Source organism: Solea solea, chromosome 20 (assembly GCF_958295425.1).
Source record: "Solea solea chromosome 20, fSolSol10.1, whole genome shotgun sequence".
NCBI classification, from domain to species: Eukaryota; Metazoa; Chordata; class Actinopteri; order Pleuronectiformes; family Soleidae; genus Solea; species Solea solea.
In genome coordinates, this window is record NC_081153.1 from 5,187,802 (window position 1) to 5,206,871 (window position 19,070).

General features: G+C 40.3%; 2 protein-coding genes, 1 long non-coding RNA gene and 2 other non-coding genes across 5 annotated transcripts; 1 reads left to right on the plus strand and 4 right to left on the minus strand.

Annotated features, from left to right (window-relative positions):
* The first annotated feature begins 144 nt into the window (after positions 1 to 144).
* ppp1r11 (protein phosphatase 1, regulatory (inhibitor) subunit 11) lies at positions 145 to 7,452 on the plus strand. The gene is made up of 3 exons (XM_058619654.1): positions 145 to 451; positions 2,357 to 2,465; positions 3,263 to 7,452. Exons 1-3 carry the CDS (start codon positions 374 to 376, stop codon positions 3,445 to 3,447), a joined length of 372 nt encoding a protein of 123 aa, XP_058475637.1. The 5' UTR covers positions 145 to 373; the 3' UTR covers positions 3,448 to 7,452.
* Positions 7,453 to 8,326: 874 nt separating this feature from the next.
* c20h6orf47 (chromosome 20 C6orf47 homolog) lies at positions 8,327 to 14,649 on the minus strand. The gene is made up of 3 exons (XM_058619451.1): positions 13,981 to 14,649; positions 12,407 to 13,737; positions 8,327 to 12,060 (listed from the first exon to the last, which is right to left on the minus strand). The coding sequence occupies exon 2, from the start codon at positions 13,315 to 13,317 to the stop codon at positions 12,409 to 12,411; it is 909 nt and encodes a 302-aa protein (XP_058475434.1). The 5' UTR covers positions 13,318 to 13,737; positions 13,981 to 14,649; the 3' UTR covers positions 8,327 to 12,060; positions 12,407 to 12,408.
* Positions 14,650 to 16,237: 1,588 nt separating this feature from the next.
* LOC131447498 (uncharacterized) lies at positions 16,238 to 17,888 on the minus strand. The gene is made up of 5 exons (XR_009234049.1): positions 17,773 to 17,888; positions 17,554 to 17,598; positions 17,009 to 17,064; positions 16,760 to 16,824; positions 16,238 to 16,577 (listed from the first exon to the last, which is right to left on the minus strand). It is a non-coding gene; the product is annotated as an uncharacterized LOC131447498 (long non-coding RNA).
* On the minus strand, positions 17,446 to 17,514 carry LOC131448006 (small nucleolar RNA SNORD52). The gene has a single exon (XR_009234136.1). It is a non-coding gene; the product is annotated as a small nucleolar RNA SNORD52 (small nucleolar RNA).
* Positions 17,665 to 17,731, minus strand: LOC131448007 (small nucleolar RNA SNORD52). The gene has a single exon (XR_009234137.1). It is a non-coding gene; the product is annotated as a small nucleolar RNA SNORD52 (small nucleolar RNA).
* Positions 17,889 to 19,070: the final 1,182 nt, after the last annotated feature.

The window sequence follows — 19,070 nt, forward strand, 5'->3', positions numbered from 1 at the left end:
GAATTAATACTTGGTACAGTATTTAATACAAATCAATGTGTCATTATTGAGGTAATCATATGGCTTTGGTGTGTCATAATTCTTTTTGTATTTTGTTTTTTGTTTGACGTGAAAACAAACAACTTCCTTTCGGAGTGTAGCTAAGTCACTCACTAGGTAGCTTGACTTCACGTTAGCCATATCTTGCTGATGCGCTGAACAGACACACCGCTGGCCTCATATCAGCAACAACCATTATTTTATTTGGCACAGGCTCTATTTTTTGAAAAGAATCGAAGTGACGACTGTGGTCACATAACGCTGCACTCCACACACACGCCGGCTCTACAACCTAAAGCTCGCTAACGTTAGCGTTAGCAAAGCGGCTGCAGGGATGGCGGAGGTTCCCGGGACATCGAGTGAGACGATAACGGAGACTGTTGAAACTAGCACACCGCCGCCGCCCCAACAGGTAAGTGCGGGAGGAGGAGGGCTCTGATTTGTCTGCCAGTGTTGGAACTGTGTCACACTTACAGCGGTGCAGCAGTGAAGGGAGTGGAGGAGGCATCATGTTCTCATCCTGAACTCCCTACACGGCTCTACACATGACTGAGTGAATGCTTGATGAGGCCTAACGTGTAAGTTAGATTGAGCTTCTTTAGCTGTCAGAGCTCGTCGGGATGTCAGTGATGTGTTGTCATCATTGCACGTGTATTAGTCCTGAGTATGTGTAATAATACAGATATTACCACCTTCATGGCAAGTCTAGGTTTTAACTCGGTTGTGAAAACACTCAGGCTTAGTCAGGTGCTTTTGATGACACTGGTTATTTATTAATAATAATAATAATAATAATAATAATAATAATAATAATATAATAATAATTAATTCAACCTTTATTTTACCAACCAAAACCTATAAGAACAAATTCTTATTTACACAGTGTTGGCTTGGCAAGTGCCAGAAAACACTGGAAGGGGTAAGGGAAGAGCGAGAAAACAAAAGATACAAACATCAAACACATTAAACCAGAAGGCTTCTAAACTTGACCTGTAGTGAGATTATAGAGAGAATATAATACTAAATATGATCGTTAGCTATTGTCATGAACAGTGAGCAATATTTTTATACTTTTAAATGTATTCAATGTAAAATTATGAGCATGTTTAGTGTTTTATTTCATCTGTCCTTATGTTATTCAATGTTTTATATCAATTTGTATCATATATATGTTAATCATATTTCTGAGTATCATTATTGATGACGTTTTTGTGTATTATACGTCTTTAGGAACTTAAAAACAGTGTTAAATTGTGGTGCTTAGATTAGAATGTCCTTGGAGAGTTTTTATAGATGGGCGTAAACCAATAAATACTATGACGTTACGTGTGTAGGGAAGGCCATTTGACCTGAGAATAAAGCAGGCAGTGGTGAGTTCTGAATGAAGCATTTTGACAAGTCGAATAGCAGAGCGATAGCTTGTGGTCAGTTTATAGAGAGTTTCTTTGCGTGCACGTCGCCAGATTGTATCCCCACAATAAAATATGGGAAGGATAGTCCTGGGTGTACCTCGCCTTTCGCCCTGTGTCAGCTGAGATTGACCCTGCGACCCTCATGTGGAGGATAAAGCAGTAGAAGATGGATGTTTGGTCTTTGGTCTCTACCGTAAATTTAAACAAGGAATTATTTCTTTACAGAAAACCAAGTCTTGCTTTGACTGTAACATGTTGACATGATGTGAGAAGGACAGTGCATTATCTAACAAAATTCCTATTTGTAGACCGTAGCCTGTTAGATAGATGATGGCTCCATCTGTGGAACCCTGCCTTTGTGACCAAACCACTTAACTTTAAATACTGACTATTTAAAAATAATAACATCAGTTAGTAACTGGCTCTTGGAGAGCACAAACCAATCAATCTCACTGTATCAATACCTTTCCCCGCCTCACAAGGTTTATCATTGTATTTGTTTAAATCCTGAATCGGAATCAGAATTTCTTCTTGGATTTATAACCTACATCTTCAGAAATTGTAATAAAACTTGTAACTCATGTTGCTCACAAGCAGATAAACAAACAAACCAACCAACAGTACATTTAGTCAATAACTGGTCCTGGTTGTTTCCTGCTGTTGATCATCTGTCTTCGATGTTTATTCTGAATTACTTACCAATTACGATCTAACTCCATCGCACAGCTCGTGTGGTTGGTTATTGACAAGGGAGTTTTTAGTATTTAATATTCTTTGAGGAGCACATTCAATTTTCTCAGGCACAGCTCCTGTTGGCTTTGGACTCAGCTGGCGTTCTTGTTGACCCACCGCCCAGTTTACCTGTGGTACCCAGTATCTCACAGCCGACCTGTCGTATGTTACAGGAGGGACGAAGCCTGACGATCAAACTGAGGAAGAGGAAGACTGAGAAGAAGGTGGAGTGGTCCAGTGACACTGTTGACAATGAGCACCTGGGCAGAAGGTCATCAAAGTGTGAGTGTGAACTTTTCCTTCATAAGCACATGCTGGAATCTCATTAATACATATAGTAAGATGCTTTGGTTAACTTTTGGTCGATTGCTTTCGTTAACATTCTCCTCCCACAAACAATCTAACCTCATGAGCAGATAGGGCCCGCCTCTTTGTGGAGCTCTGAGTCCTGATTGGATAAAGTGTTGTGGGATACTGGAAAACTTTCCCCTACATTTACTGTAAGAGTCTGTGACTGAACGCAAACACTCAGCGATAGGTGTCAGATCATAGAGCTATTTAACACGGATGGACAGACAGGTGGACATAAGCACAGGGAAAGAGACAGACACCTGCCAAAGTGCTCAAAACCACCGCAGTGGATCAACAACTACGGCCACCTGGTGGTAATAGATGCACTTCATGCATCAGCTCATTGGAAAGTCACTTTTATTTTTTTTTTGCACTAATAAATGCTGCTGTCTGCAGTTGTCGATTAAAAAATTGTTCAGTTTTGCAAGTTTTAAAAGAAATCGCCATAAATATTGTTACTTTAATTTTCTACTGTCCCAACACACACATTTTCACTGCTGGTGATAAATAATTCTCCCTCTGTGTCACTCAAACAGCAGCTGAAAAGCTATTTTTACTCAACACTCTCCTTTAGTTACTATTTCTGACCAGACGTGTTTGAAGTGGGTGTCGGGCTGTGTCTTTGATTTCAGTTTGAGACACAGAAGCTCACACTGAGTCAGTGAAAGCATCAGCAGTAGCTGTTAGATCACCTGCGTCTCACTCTAATCGTGTGTGTTCATTTCCAGGCTGCTGTATTTACGAAAAGCCCAGACAGTTTGGGGAGTCATCGTCTGAAAGCGAGGGAGACGACGACGACGAAGGGTGTGGCAGTGCGCACTGCGTCCTGGGCCACGGCAGGAGAAACCACGAACAGGGAGGGTCTGGGGGAACCACAGCGCCCCCAAACTCCGGAGGCTCGCACAGCCATTAATTCATAAGATGTGGAGGCGAGAGTGTGAGTGGTTTGTCACCACAACTATGGTGTATTTGAAAACTGCACTTGTTTCTTTTTTCTTTTTTGAAGTTGAGTTTCATCACTGAGGTAGAGGCAGGACTGGTGCTGTGTTCCAGTCACGAGTCAGAGATTCCTCTGTTCCGCTGCTCTGTCGGGATCTGGACACTTTTGTTTCCAGACGAGCCCAAAACATATGGAGGCGTTTAATTGAAAATCATTATCTGCGTTCGTTCTATAAATTGAAAACATACGCGGTATTGTGCCATCTCTGAACTATATGAAAAACTCTAAAAAGGACTAAACTAATGATTTTTTTTGGCACATTTTAAACACATGCTATGCATTCAATTACACAAGGCAGTAGGCAGGATCTGGAGGAAACTGGTGTATTATTACATTTGTTGGACAACTCTTTTAGACATTAGTTGTTATCAGTGCTGGAATAGTGGCCTTTAAACTGACGGGATGTGGAGATGCAGTTGCTTAGTAACCACAGCCAATAGGAACGCGCTCTTCCTCTCTCTTCCTCGAAACTGCCACATGATTAGTTGAACCCTCGCAAGCTTAAAGGAGGAGCTGCTCTCTAGTTCTTTCTCACTGGTTATACGTACCCCAGCTTTAATCTGCCAAATATCCTCTTAAAAACGGAGTAGACATAATTTAGAGAAGAGTCCATCGCACGCGAGGGGGATGTACAGTCACTGTTTAAATCGACACATTACTTTTTTAATATGTTCATATTTTAGGCTGTGATCTGAAAAAATCTTTGTTCATTGACATTAAATTTGCTACAAATCCTCTCATGAAGCATGTCTGTCACCATATAATATAAATATAGCGGTAAGATGAACTGAATAAAACCTGCAGTACCACTCGTATGTAATGAAACGGGAGAATGGAGAGAAGCACAGCGTGTCATCAATGAACGAAAACAAACAATAACACTCGCTCAGTACCTGTGTGGTGCTGTGCATGGTGTACGGTGATGTTGCCATGGCAACACAACATGGATTAGTTGGCTATTAATTATCTGAAACAGTTGACAGTTTCCCTTTCATCAGTGGAAGCGTCAGCGTCTGACAGGATTATCGCGATATGATCGTACTGCGGAGAAATGAGTGAAAACCTGGCGACTTATTCCTAGAACAAGGAGTGTTTGACGTGAGACATGATTGGACTTGAATCGGCTTTAATACTCTGACTCGTGCGACTGGACTCTGTGACGATGACGCGTCTGTGGAACGCAGCACGTAGTCTGCAGTGGTGGACACACACACACACACACACACCTTTAGATTAGACCCAGACTGCCTGTGCACAGAGTGGCACAGTTCACTGTATATAAAGCAGGACCTTTACTTTTTGTTTTAATTCTTTTTCATTTGCTGGGCCTAATTCTACACTTGTACATATTTGAGTAAGTCAGGGTAACAGCAGTGACACAGCATCATGTGAGCGCTTGGAACAGAACAGGGACTGACTGAACACGGGTTTAATAACATTATTATTATTATTATTATTATTACCACACACATTATTTAAAGCCGTCGTGTGCAACTTTGCAGTACAAACCTATGTCAGATGAGTTCACACGATGTTTATTAAGCTCCACGCGAGTGTGAGTCTTCTCAGTATAGCATCTGTTTTGTGTCTTTGCCGAGTTTTAAGCACTATAAATCAGTATTGGACGACAGATGCTGATCTTCAAGAATCAGGGCAGTTGGGTTTTATTTTCTTGGCCAGTTTCCTTCGTATCGTAATAACCGATGAGATACAAAATTGCTTAATTGAGATAAAATGTATTTAACGACAATAATCATCAATAGTCTCCCCAATTTGCACTTTTCTGCGGTACTTAAATAAAATATAAACTTAATATTATATATACATGAAACTTTGCATGTCGCTGCATTTGCATTTAAACAAAACTGTGTAAACGTACCTAAATAAGTAATCATTTAGGTAATTCCAGTTATTTATGAATATGACAAAATTCGGCCCAATTGGCAACAACATAAACGACAGAATGAACACAAATTCTTGTATGGCTAATGAATATGACTTAATTACCCAACAACTACAAAGAGGTGAATTCTCTCACATCCAGATACTTTCAGTACAGATAAATATTAAGTTTGAACATCAAACCTTTAATTAGCCACGTGAGGAATGATCAGACTCAGTTATAGCAGGTAAACGTCAAAGTTAAAACCTGTTGGTACAGGGTGACCTTGACCTTTCACATTTGTCATATGCGTTGACGATGATCTAATATTTGCAGACGTTTTCTCTGACGCTAAATTAAACAAAACAAGTCCTCTGACAAACAGAACCAGAGCGGTTTCCTGGAATCATTTCTCAACAGCCTGACAGTGATATTATCAGTAATGGCCTAAAGAGCTGACGGTGGTTAAATTATTCAATTACCATTACACCATAACAGTGACTGTGTTCATGCTGCTCTAACCTGGTGTTGGAACGACTGAATCGGACTAACATCATGCTGTGTGACTGCAGTGTTTTAGTGGGAAATGTGGGTGGTGTTGAGATCTTTGTGTGATTTAAAAAAAAAAAATAAAAAACAAAAAAACATGCAGACATGCTGTAGTTCTGCTCAAATCGTCAAAAGGCCAAACGCTGCCAGTTTGATTCCCAAAGCTTTTCATACAGTACAAAGACCAGAACCTGGTATTCACATCTGCACATCCGTGCTAAGTTCAGGTCTGAATGCGCTCTTATCTACTCTGACGCATGCCGCTATCATTCCTGAGCTGCACGAACGGCCATCTGTTAATTGACTTGCAGCCACTGCCACAATATTAACTCTCAGTGCGTTCACATGCATGTTAAAAGTCCAATAATTTGGTTTTCTTAATGTCATGTAAACACGTTAGTCTGACTAAAATCGAGCTAGTCTTAGTCGGACTAACATACTTGAAAAATGTGACTCATAGTCCGATTATTCCTACGTCGTAGTCGGACTGGAATCGGACTTTGGAAGTCATGCAGTGGCGGCGTATTTCTTCGGACAATACGACAATTACGAGAACACGAGGTACGAAACAAACAGAACCCGGCAAGTTGTCCCGGTTGCCTGTCTTAGTCTGACTACAGCCTTAGCTCTATTAAACTGTGCATGTAAACGTACTGAGTGAGTGTATATTTGCATAAAGGGCGTGGGTGTCCACGTGTGTTAACACCAGGTCTGAACGCGGCCTTAAATCGTGGCTTCTTTTGTGTTCAGTTGGGACTGATTTAACGGTCCACACCACTCTGTTCTCTCAGCCTCTGAGGGCTTAAGAATCGGACGAGGCCTCATTAACAGGAGTGCTGCCGGTGTTTTAACATTTAAATCCTCTGCTGTTTTTTCCATCTGCTTGATTGTTGTTGTTTTTTCTTTTTGAAGGTGAATTTTTAGCGTTCACTGGACAATCAGGAAATCAGACTTCTACTTTCCTTTTTGTTTTGTTTTTTTTGGGGCATCAGAGGAATGTTTTGTAGAATTGTTTCTTTGCACATGTTGTTAATGAGTGAAATGAGAAGGGAGGATGGTATGGTGAAGTATTAACGCACTCATCCGCGCACTTGTCGGATGAAACACCTGTCGCCTCCCATTGAATTCAGCTGCATGACAGTAAAAGTGAAATCTACAAACATTATATCAGAGACAGGAGAGGTGACGATGCATGACCGCTACAATAAGATAAACTGCTCAACCGAGAGCCAACAGGCTCCTCCTCTTCCTCCTCCTCCACAGTCAGTGTCCGAGCATTTTTGGTTTGTGACATTGCGACTGTGGATCACACGATCTTTCACTTCACTCATGCCGCTACTCTTTATTTTTTCTGTACCATTTAAAAACATTAAAGACATTGTTACATATGTACATTGTTCTTGTACTGGTAATTGCACCGTTCTGTATATACGATGAAGCATAATTTGAGAGCTGATTTAACGTGAAGTAAAGTTTTGAACTGTGAATTAACTGTGTTTTACACTCTTTATTTTATATATACAGTATATATAGTACTGTGCAAAAGTCTCGGGGCACCAACAGATTTGTTGGTTTCATGCATTTGGGTTGACTGAAGGTTGGTCTCGCATAGTAACAAGCTTTCAGTATGTGAACGTACTGTTCAAGCACGTCTTGAACAAACCTGGCGTTTGTCGTCATGATATAGCAGAACAAATACAAGTTTTGCCAGTAATTGTTGTTCATTTAAAACTATAACACATTTTCCCTATTTTGGATGTGTTTCAATGAAGTAATTGATAAATGATTATACAGTACAGTCATAACTCTGGTAAAACAACAAACCTAAGGGAACGTGTAATTGTGGCTCAAGACATTTGCACAGCAATAAGCGCACACACAGAGACAGTGTGTGTTCTTGTGTTTCTGGCACAAACGCTGACCTTGTCAGAAGACCTCATGGAGACCAAAACCTTGTCCTGATGAGGCAGAACCTCATTTCTGAGGAACTGGTGTAGTGCATGAATTGTGGTTAGGTTAAGGTTAGAGCAACACATTAACTAGTTATGGTTAGCGAGGACCTAATGCCGCTTTTCAAATGCATGGTCTTTTTAATTAACTGATTCTAATGATTCAGTAAATCGAAAGCAACCGTTTTACAAGACACTAGCCGTCCAGTGAGGACCCCTCTCACGTTGAAGAGATACTACAGTAATGGAAAAGGAACTGAGTCGAGCCGAGCCAGGACTATGTAGTGGAAAAGTGCCATAAATGAAGGAAAAACCATTGTCCTAAAGAAGAATAGCTGTGCAACTTTGCTTTGCTTGCTTTCATGTACTACTTTTTTGTGTGTGCAACAAATCAAAACAAAGACGAGCAGACTGAACGTTTTATCGGTTTTATTTAGCCAGTGGGAGAAATTACTCTCAGTGTAGTGATGGTTCAAAGTGGGCAGGGGGTCACAGCTGAGTCCCAGTTCAAATAACACAAACACACGCTCGCTTCTCCTTAGCAACAGAAGCAGGACACGGTTCATTTCAGCAACAGTGATCCAGCACTTGATACAGCAGTTGTGCTGATTACTCATAGAAAAATACCTTTGACTTGCAAGGGATTAATATCACTTCAATATAAGCTCTGGGAAAAAGCAAACAAAAGAGGAATATAAAGGCAACAAAAGAGCTGAGGACACTGTCACCTTTTACAAGACAAGAAACAGAGGTTAGGTGCTATATAAAGAAACAACGCTTGAGGTCCTTAAACATTCTATCAAAGTCTGTGGCTGACAATATCAAAACCTCATAATTGTTCATGTTTTAATTTTCCATGTTTCACTGTACTCGGAACTGAACACCCGGTTAGATCTGTTAAATCTCAATTTAACCACTTATTATTTCCTTTAGTACCATTTATGACCATCTTCATATTGTAAACACTGATGTTTTATCATAGTGACAATGTTTATTAAATTTACATACGATAGAGGAAGTGATTGTTAAACTGAGTAAATTATCAAAGACAAGTTCATCCAGCCTTTGTTTTAGCTCAAAATGAAAACAAAAAGTCAATTTGAAAATTCCGGATCATTATTCACAACGTACCCCAGAATGAGCTTTTTATATTTATCAGGAGCTGCAACAGAGGCCACAATGTTTTTAAAACATCTTGTGAGTTTTGATGCTAACTGATTCTGATACACTTGGAAGGGAAGCGGTGAGATGAGGGATATTCAGCTGCAACATTTAACCACATCGCACCTTTAACTTTCAATTTAGCCACTGTTGCGCTGTCCTCATTTTGTCACATCATAAACCCAAATCAACTATTTCAATATTGTCAGCCACAGACTGTTATGCTAGAGGTATATATATATATATATATATATATATATTTATTAATAATATATTATATATATATATATACATATATATACACATATATATACACACACACTAAAACAATCGTACAAGTCAAATAAGTTTCATACAGAGGGAGCACTGAGTAGAAAACATCACTTTGCAGTAAAAACACTTTAATTTAATTGCTGGTCTCTCAATCTTTTAAGTTTAAAGCATGAAAAAAATAAAATCATTAAAAGGTTGCGTACTAATGTAGAAAAGGGTGGCCTACATTACCGGTAATGTTTCAAGCAAACAACATTGCACAGAAGGCTAATTCATACAAGTGTTTAATAGAAATGAACACATGGAACATGTGCTGCTGGTATTGCATGTTAATACATTAAAATCTCTACACGGGTTAGTGTCGTCGCTCCTACGACAATAATAAGTGTCATGTGTGGGAGACGTTACGTGTTTAGAGGAACTTTAGTGTGATGTGATCATGTGCTTTTTTGTCTTTCTCCACAGGTCACATGGTAGTGTCACTTTTAGTCCTGTGAAATGAACGAACACAGCCGAGCGCTGCCGACACTTTCTTCCTCCAGTGAACTGTTCAATCCCTTTTAGTCGTTCCATTCCAAAAGGCACACATTTTATTCCGAACGCTCAAAATGTGAGGTTTTAACGCTGCGTTAAAGGAGATTTTATGGCTTAACTTTAGTATCGCCGTGTGCGACAGATGTGTGAATCTGCAGCTCAGTAGTGGTGGTTGCAGCTTTCTCTTCTCATCTCTTAATGCTCGACCGAGTATGTCATTTGTTTCTACAAACGCTTTGTTCTCATTTGTTAAAAATCCTCTTCATGTCCAGATAGCATCAATAAACCGAGTTGTTATTTCAGTTTTGTTGCCACAACAGACTTCAGATGTTTTGCTGTCTTTTCCCAGCTAGAGTCTAGGACACCTTAAGAACATGTTTAACGCTTTTTCTTGTAGTTAAGACAACATTTTCTCACAAGTTTGGAACACTTTCACTCTCCCTACACCAAAGTACATTGAGAAAATCAGCAATCTTACAATCACGGCACCTCAGAGTTGTTGATTCTGCATCAGAAGCAGATTGGCAGCTCCTGTGTTCCTGTGCGCTAAAAATTCTCTCCATGGAGAGTGACCAGATTACAGACTTAAGTTTCCAGTCGGAAAAGGCTTGGTGAGATAAACATAGTCTTGAGATATCATAGACCAAAGCAGGTGTTGATTGTACAAGGCAAGTCTTTTTTTATGTGGCAAAGTTGGAGCCTGGAAAAGTTTGCACTGAAAAGGAAGCAACAGGCGGCCTTGTTAACAGTGACTACATCGTCACATCGGAGTCACCTAGCAACAGATACACAAGCAGCCACTGCAAAGGTCTCAACGACAGCGTTATTTACCAATGGCTATCAGGACGTGAAAAGGGTTTCAGAGAAACAAGATAAAAAGGTGTTTTAGATGCCAATTCCAGATTTGAATTTGTTCGCGCCAAGATCTGTTCACATCAGCGCCTCCGTTTAACAACTAAAGAACAAAAACAAAAAACAGACAAGGAGAGGAACGTGTTGTCACAGGTTGGATGCAGTTCCTCCATAAATACCAAGTAGCACGATTATCAGAGGCAGTCCACATATGCGCATAACTATGTGATGACACAATGTGAGAATTAGTGTCAAGAGTTCCTGGCGTCGGCAACTGCAGCAGTTCACAGGTCGAGATTTAAGAAAAGCACAGCGGGAAGCAAAGCGAAAGGTACATGCTTAAATGAGTCCGATATACGCGCGTCACGTTTAACTAAAAGCTGCGAGGAATATTTGCAGGGCAGGTGAGAATGTAACTGTACCTTTAAAGAACAAAAGGTGGTGGCTGAACACAAAATCTTAAAGCTTCAGAACTAGATATAATGGAAACTTCAGATTAACTTCGGTTTAGGCCACAGGAAGTGAACATGGGAGTTTAAACAAAGAAACTATCAGATCTCAGTCTAAGTGGGAGCACTTCCCTTGTTTGCTGGAGTGTACAACAGTCATTTCCATCATTGCGGTTATTTACTTAAAGATGCATTAAATAACTGCACTACAAATTAAGCTGATTCATGTATCAAACACACCCCTTAAAAATGTGCGGTGTTAGAGAAAAGGCAGGAACGTTGTATTTTAAGTCTTAATCTGTGCTTGTTATTCGTTTTGTGACTTGTGTCGCAATGGTATATTAAAGGTTTAAGAGAACGGGAACATTTCTTGCCTTACAAACTTGTAAGGGTTTGCTTTTCTCTCCTGGTTATGATGCTAAACACAGGCTGTGATCATTCTTTTCACTCAGAATGCATCACATATTCAAAACCAGGTAAGCAACGGTCAGCGCAGTTATACGCAAACATGATAAAAAGCAGTTTTTCCCCTAATACTGTGGATTATTGTCTTTTTTTTTTAAAGATTAACAAATGTTTCATTCAACATTCATCAACCTCATTAGGTCTAACTATGATTATCACAGCAGTATACGCTCTAATGCTAAACTGTGTATAGCTGTAATTGTCCATGTGGATGTGACACATTGATCACATATAGACAAACTTTGCAGATAATTGAGGTGAACATAAAGTGACATAAGTACAACTTCTGTGAGTTTGTAGTCAATGTGCAATACAATAATGTCAAGTCAGTCTCTGTGTGGTCACACTGCTGTGACGACAAACACCTGGACGAGCTCTGGTGCGGCTCATCAGACAGTGAACTTGTCAGCATCTATGGGAAACACACAAAATAAGCCTCTTAATAAACTCTTCAGTTGATTATTGAACGTGTTTCACAGGACAATACAGTCAGACAGATGGAGAAACAAGCTGGTCCAAATTCACTTGGAGGGAAAACATAGGTAAGTGGTACAATAATAACCAATCTTAAAAAGATAAGCTAGTTTTTTAAAGCGTGGCTCACCCTACCACCGATAACAGCTTTATCTCATCGTAAGACTGACTGGAAATTGAACCGTTCACTCTATCACACCAAATTTCATTGTAAATATTAACAAAATTTACATTTGTTCACATTGAAAAGTTACTAATGACACCAGAGAAATTAAAATACCTACCATCAGTTTAACTTGTCTTCACCTTGTCCATAGCAAAATGTTTCTTTTAGCGCCAAGCTATCAATCATTTCATCGGTCTCCTTTCCCTCGTCTGTTTCAACCTTTTCTTCTTCCACATCCATCAGTACACTCTGTCGCACGCTGACAGAGATCACCACTGCCTGTATGATGCCATAGATGAGCGCAAACTGAGGGAGATACTCCTGGATCACCCACAGTAATCCTGCCATCCCAACCGTGGAGACAAAAAACATGGCCATGCCATGAAACCACAGCCGCAGTGCTCCCTGGACCCCTAACACCTCCAGGATCAGCTTGGTAGGAGGGGACACCGTCCACAGGAAGCCAACAACAAACAGGTCAAACAAATGGCGGAGGAAGTTAAAGCAGACCTCATAGTGCTCTGGTATGATTTCCACATTCCAGCTGTCCGCAAAGAGTCGAAAAGGAGATGTCAGGGGAGAGGAAGGAGGGACAGGAGATGGAGGTGGTGTTCTGAAGTCCCCGTCAACATCATCCCATGCACCTCTACTCAGGCCTTCGTGTTTCCTTTGTCTTAGTGTGCTTGGATCTGTTTGTCTAGGCCAGAAAAAGTAAGCAGTGGGGAGATATTTATTCCACCATCTGGAAACGTGTTCCGAATGTGCCACGCTGTCTTGCTTCCCTGCAAAGAGCTCTTCAACTTCCAGGGGCTGAACTCTCTCCTGGGCCTCCCAGTACTGCTCATCCGGACCACTTTGGACATTCTGGCGTCTCCACCCTCCCCATAGCCAAGAGGTCCACCCCCTGGTGGTTTGACTGCTGTAGCTTTGCTTGTGGCCCTCAGTTTCAAACCCTTCAATTTTCTTTGACCGAGAACTTCTCCCCCATGAACACACCCAGCCCAGTGCTCTCCCTACCACAGCTGTCATGCTTTTCTCACTTGTTGGGGGCTGTAAAAAAAACCTGAAGATTCTCTATTCACACTTGGCAGCACAGCTCTGTGAGCGAACAGGAAAAGCATGCATGTGCTGCTGGTGCAGTTGTGAAGTTGTAATACTTGTTCAAATGGATTGGAGCCACGGAAAATGACGTCCACGGGCCACGAACACACCTGTGGGCGTGTTTGAGCAGTTCAGCTGAAGGGCTGACCCCCACTCACATAACTCACTAACGGCCTCAATGACTTAACAGTCAACTGTATAGTCTACATGTCGTTGGTTTGACCTGGCAGCACATGAAGCTGTCAGTAATGCAACATTTAAGAGTGAGCAGGTTAGAACTGACGAGCTTTCAACACCTGCGAACTAAAAATAACTTCACATACAAACACGCTCCACTGGTCTTCACACCTGCACATGAAAGAAAAGAAAAGACACAGTTTATTGTTTTTAACATCATGTTCCAAGTCAATAGTACCAGCTAGCTTGTGCTACTCATGTCTTCTCTCTTACTTTAGCTAACCATTAAACTGAAAAGTTAAAATTAGCAGCTAACGCGGGGCGTTTTATTGTTTGGTAACGTATCGTTTGTTTTCAGCGTCTTTAAAAAAAAACCAACTACATTTATAAACAGCAGAATGGATAAAAACTCACCTTAGGTGACGTTAGCAATTGTTCTTCCTCTGCCCGTCCGACAGACAGACCGCAGCTAGCTTCTTTGTTAGCATCAAATTTAACTCGCCACGCAGAAGTTCCTCAGCGCCAGAATTCCGCTGACAACCTGGCAACACTCCGGCGTGTTTTATCTTCCGCGATGGACAGAAAAAGTCCGGTTCCCACTCCCAGCTAACCGAGTGACGAGCACATAGATGATACCGATACTGAAGCCGGACAGGACGACACAACCGTCGATACCTGAAACGTTTCCCGGGGACTCACTACCGGTGTTCGCCCCAACCTTCAAAATAAACTCTGTTTGTCCTCTGTTCTGTTCACACCACAGTTAACAACCGACATTTAAAAAAGCGTTTATAAGTTTAGCTACTTCTTAATAAACTCTGGAGCCTAACTGTTTGAACTGTTGTGTGTTTAAACAGACAAATGTCAAAGCAGCTTTGATCTGCGATGACGAGCTTTTTGAAAAGTGTAGATTGAAGGACTTGTAGGAAGAAGTATCTCAGTGGCGTGTGCAGGTGGAGCAAGGGTGGGGGGTGCCCCAAAGTGCCCTCTAGCTTGGTAAAACCATAAGGAAGTGCCCTCCTGGCTGTGGCCTCTATGCAAAATACAAATGTAAAAAATGGATTGTTTCTCTGAGATCCTTTGTGAATCAGGTTTTGTGTGGGTATAACTCAGCTTGCTAGGTGTTTAGACTAAAGGTGTAAATATGCTAGGAGAGCGATATCTGGGAAGAGCTGCAAGTCTGTAGGTCAAAGTTGAATGGCCTAGTATGAAGCTACAGGAATGTGTATGTGATCAAAGGCGTAAAGACATTGAAATGTTATTTTCCATGACACCATCTCAATGATAGAAAGTGATGGCTTGCTGTAAGGGATGTCCTTGTATAGCTAGCTTTACATTTTTCACAGTAGGTGTGCTTTTAATTTTCACCAATGCCCTTCCAAATGTCTTGTCAGTTTTTCCTGCACTCTCAAGCATTAAACCTGGAAAATGAACATTATTTATCATGTAAATCATCTGCTTCTGAAATTAAACAACACATTCTTTGGGTTCCTGTCCATGTGGACATGAAAACAACAACAACCTGGGGGCCAATTAAAGCCCAGTCTGGTCATGTGGAAGAAATGTTTTTCTTAAAATCATATCACAATGTTCCATCACAGTAACTTTAATTTGAGGATATTAAAGTAAAAGTGTTTATTATATGGAAGGATACACAGTTCACAATAAAAAACATGATGCAAATTGAAATCAAAAAGTAAATATACTGTAATAAAAACACTTAACATGCTCATATATACACTTCTATGTTGAATACATTTAAAAGACTACATTTATTTGCATAGATTAATTCACTGAAGTCAATGTACAAAGTGTGCAAGGTTAATATGCATCAATGAGCCATAACTGTTTTATGTATAATAAATGTAAGGCAACTAAGAATCATGAGATTCAATAACCTATAAATGGCAACGCCACATGACCTAATCTCCATGGACCAAACTAAACGATTATGTGGGGGAGAGACACAACAGCCATTTTAAATGATGCCTTTCATCTTATTTAATAAACACATTCTTGGGTCAAGTCATCAAAACCATTCCAGATGCAAAGGGACTTGTTTGCAGGGTACTGGTCAAAACAAAATCAAGCCCCCTGGACAGACCGTCAAGAAGCTCTGTCTTGTCTGTGAAATGGACTCATGAAACATCTATAAGACTACTGAAGTGTATGGGGGGGGGGGGGTTAGGGTTTCTGTTATATATACTGAAAAATATGTAGCACTTTGACAGATGTGTCTGTTTTAGAAGCTGTACCAAGTTTAGGTGAACGTGGTTTTTTGACTGTCAGGTCACTACATGACTTTAGGTTGTGTTGTCTTACTGTTGGAATCGATAGATTGTCATTCATAAACTGGATCGTCAAGGGAATATATGTGTTGATCCTCGAGAAACTTGGATAGAAATGCAACTTGGCTGTACAAGTGGAAATAAATGTGCAAACCCCTTTGATGAATAAAACAATACCTACGAGTCAAGCCAATTGTAACCTGCTTACAGTTAACTACTGTTCAGTGGATTTGGAATTAAGTGTACTTTTGCCACTACAGACATGATTTCCCAAGTATGCAACTAGAAGAGGATGAACGAGTTCAAGTCAAGTAGTTATAGCATCTATAGTTAGCAGCTTCTAATTGTCGCTAGATAGTCATTAGAAAAAAACAAACACCATGTTTGCATATAAGCAATTTTATTAAATCAGAACTTTCAGTTGAAGTACTTTTTCATGGCAGAAAACTCACAGGTGTCACTGTTGGCCAGGACAAAGTGAGCCAGCATGAACTCAATTTTATATCTATATAACAGATGAAAATCTTCTCTTGCTTCAATTTCCATGGACAACAACTTGTCAGTGACCAGCGTCGGCCAGCACCTTCAGATCAACAGTCGATTTAAAGGCTGCAGCAGTCATCCAAGGCCATGGGTAATCCCTTAACTTCGCACGCAACACCTTAGCAACCATGTCCAGCTGCTCTGGGTGTCATCCAAGCTTCAGCTGCCACAGTCAAACACCTATTAACATGGAAATTAGCAATTTAAGCATTTTTCTTGGCTGAAACAAGACACTGACAGTTTTGAGTGTCTCAGTGCGCTGCGAGTAAACTTCAGTATACATCAGTCGAACCGAATCATGAATCATCATTGACCAAAAGAATTAAGGGCCTTGGTTAATAGTACTTGTATTCACAACTTACATGAGTAAAGTCCCAGGTACTCGATGGTCTTTGTCATCCAAGCTTCAGCTGCCACAGTCAAACACCTATTAACATAGAAATGAGCAATTTAAGCATTTTTCTTGGCTGAAACATTTCAGACTAACAGTTTTGAGTGTCTCAGTGCGCTGCGAGTAAACTTCAGTATACATCAGTCGAACCGAATCATGAATCATCATTGACCAAAAGAATTAAGGGCCTTGTTAAATAATACTTGTATTCACAACTTACATGAGCAAAGTCCCAGGTACTCGCAGCTGCATCGCGCCAACTTCAGTGTGGATGAGCTGCATGGAGAACAGTAATCCCATGTTAAACATATACATATAAAGTCAAGAGACCACATTGTTATTGCAGCTGTTTTGACCCAATTACTGCATTCAAATGAAGACTGGTATAAGATCAGACGAATCATTCACTGCCAGAAATGTGAGTTTTGGATTTACCTTTAGTTTCTTCACTGAAACATTAAATTACATTATAGGCATGCAGTAACAGTTGATTACAGCATTGATCCGTGCATCACTACTGCACAGCTAACTTTGTGTCACTTCATCAAGGCAGTTAAGCCACCATGTCATTTCTCTTTATCAACAGCCTGCAGTGATTTAGAGCTTCATAATGTGCAGTAAAGGGCTCAAATGCAGCAAACCTCTGGTGAGGTTATGTGGTCAGTGCACTGTGAAGACATCTTCATGCTTTAGTCAGAGACTCTAGTCTAGTGAATCATCATCCCACATGGTAAAGCGTCCAGGACAGAGACTTAAATCACTTACCAAGAGGAGAACCCTTTATCCATCCAGTTGGCCAAGTGCAAACACCTGGTGAGAACAAAGAGGATTAGCAACAGTTCTGTGTGCCATCTGTATAAAGACCTGTTCCACACATGCTCAGTGCACTGTGAATAGCATCACTGTAAAATCAGAGACTCTAGTCTAGTGAATCATCATAGCAGCATGTTGAGTTTTCACCAATTGCCTTTCACTTTCACTCACCATCAGTTCATGATGACAACTGTAGAATCAAAGACTCAAGAGGCATGAGACTGTTCCATCAGGACACCAAGGAGCCACCAGAGGTCACTGTGTCCATTGGTGAAATCCTAAACAAGAAAGTGACATTTAAGTGCCAATTTTGATTTGGAGAACGGTTTTTAAAGCACAATGTGATTAGAAAATAACTTGTAAATACATTTACTCCCAGGACGCACTGTTTTCATTCTGTTACTTATTTCTATTACAAAGCCAAAAGATCCAGATCTGACTCACTATGCTTATTCTGTTTTTAAATCAGTATTATCTAGGTATGGTATGTTACTATGCCTTGTAGCTGTCATCCTTATGTATTAAGGCCATTGGTGCATTTGAAAGCATCACTTTCATACACAATCATTCCAATAATGTCAATAAATAATCTCCCTTTACCCCATCTAGTGGGGGATGTCCTGGTGTGTTCTGATTTTACAGTTCTTAATTCAAATTCAAGAGTTAAAATAAACTTAAGTATTTTGAAAACATGCATTGTGTTTATTCATTTACAGGGAAACCTATTAACATCTCAAAAACTGGGTAACTTTATGCAACTAATTTACATTCAAATGTACAGTTTGGTTGCAGTTGAATTTCTTACCAATATGGTTCCGTCTGTTTCAGCTAGCATTTTTATCCATCTGCACACGTGTTTCTCCAGCAGATCTTTGGACATTCAGTCATTAAATTTGCAGATTTAACCACAGGGTTCATTATACAACCTGGTGAGGGAACAAATATCACACGTTAAGTAATGTCTGAGCTCTACGTCTTCCATTACAGTGCAGGCTTTCTTTCTGCCACACCACGTGTTCAGCACAAAAGTAGCGCTGGGAACTCCACTGTTCTATTTACATTTATCCTACAAAACCTATACTAAAGACGAATGACCAACCAACAAAAGATTATAAACATTCAATTTACCTTTTCCTGTGAAGCAACTAGTCTTTTAAGACACTGTGACCTCGTACTAGTGGATAGTCGCATTAATGTTGAGTGAAAGGCTGGTAAAGCGTCCGCCCATGGTTTATATAGGAGGGCCTTTCACTGGACCTGAAGCTTTAGGTGTCCTGATTACCGCCTGACTTTTTGTCCTGTCTACTGCCTGACATAAACAATCACGGTGTATCCAGATAAAGTGTATCGTAACAAAGGTAAAGGGGAATAACATGTGTATAAATCCTTTGAAATCACATTATTTTTAAATATATATCAACACTGACACCAAATACAACAATGTGACTTCTAAAAAAGTTAACCCTAAC

Excerpts from the sequence above, each read along its gene's own strand:
- ppp1r11 (XM_058619654.1), top strand. The coding sequence starts at position 374 with ATGGCGGAGGTTCCCGGGACATCGAGTGAGACGATAACGGAGACTGTT. Across the intron at positions 452-2,356 it reads CACCGCCGCCGCCCCAACAG|GAGGGACGAAGCCTGACGAT; the intron begins GTAAGTGCGGGA and ends CGTATGTTACAG. Across the intron at positions 2,466-3,262 it reads GGGCAGAAGGTCATCAAAGT|GCTGCTGTATTTACGAAAAG; the intron begins GTGAGTGTGAAC and ends GTTCATTTCCAG.
- c20h6orf47 (XM_058619451.1), bottom strand. The coding sequence starts at position 13,317 with ATGACAGCTGTGGTAGGGAGAGCACTGGGCTGGGTGTGTTCATGGGGG.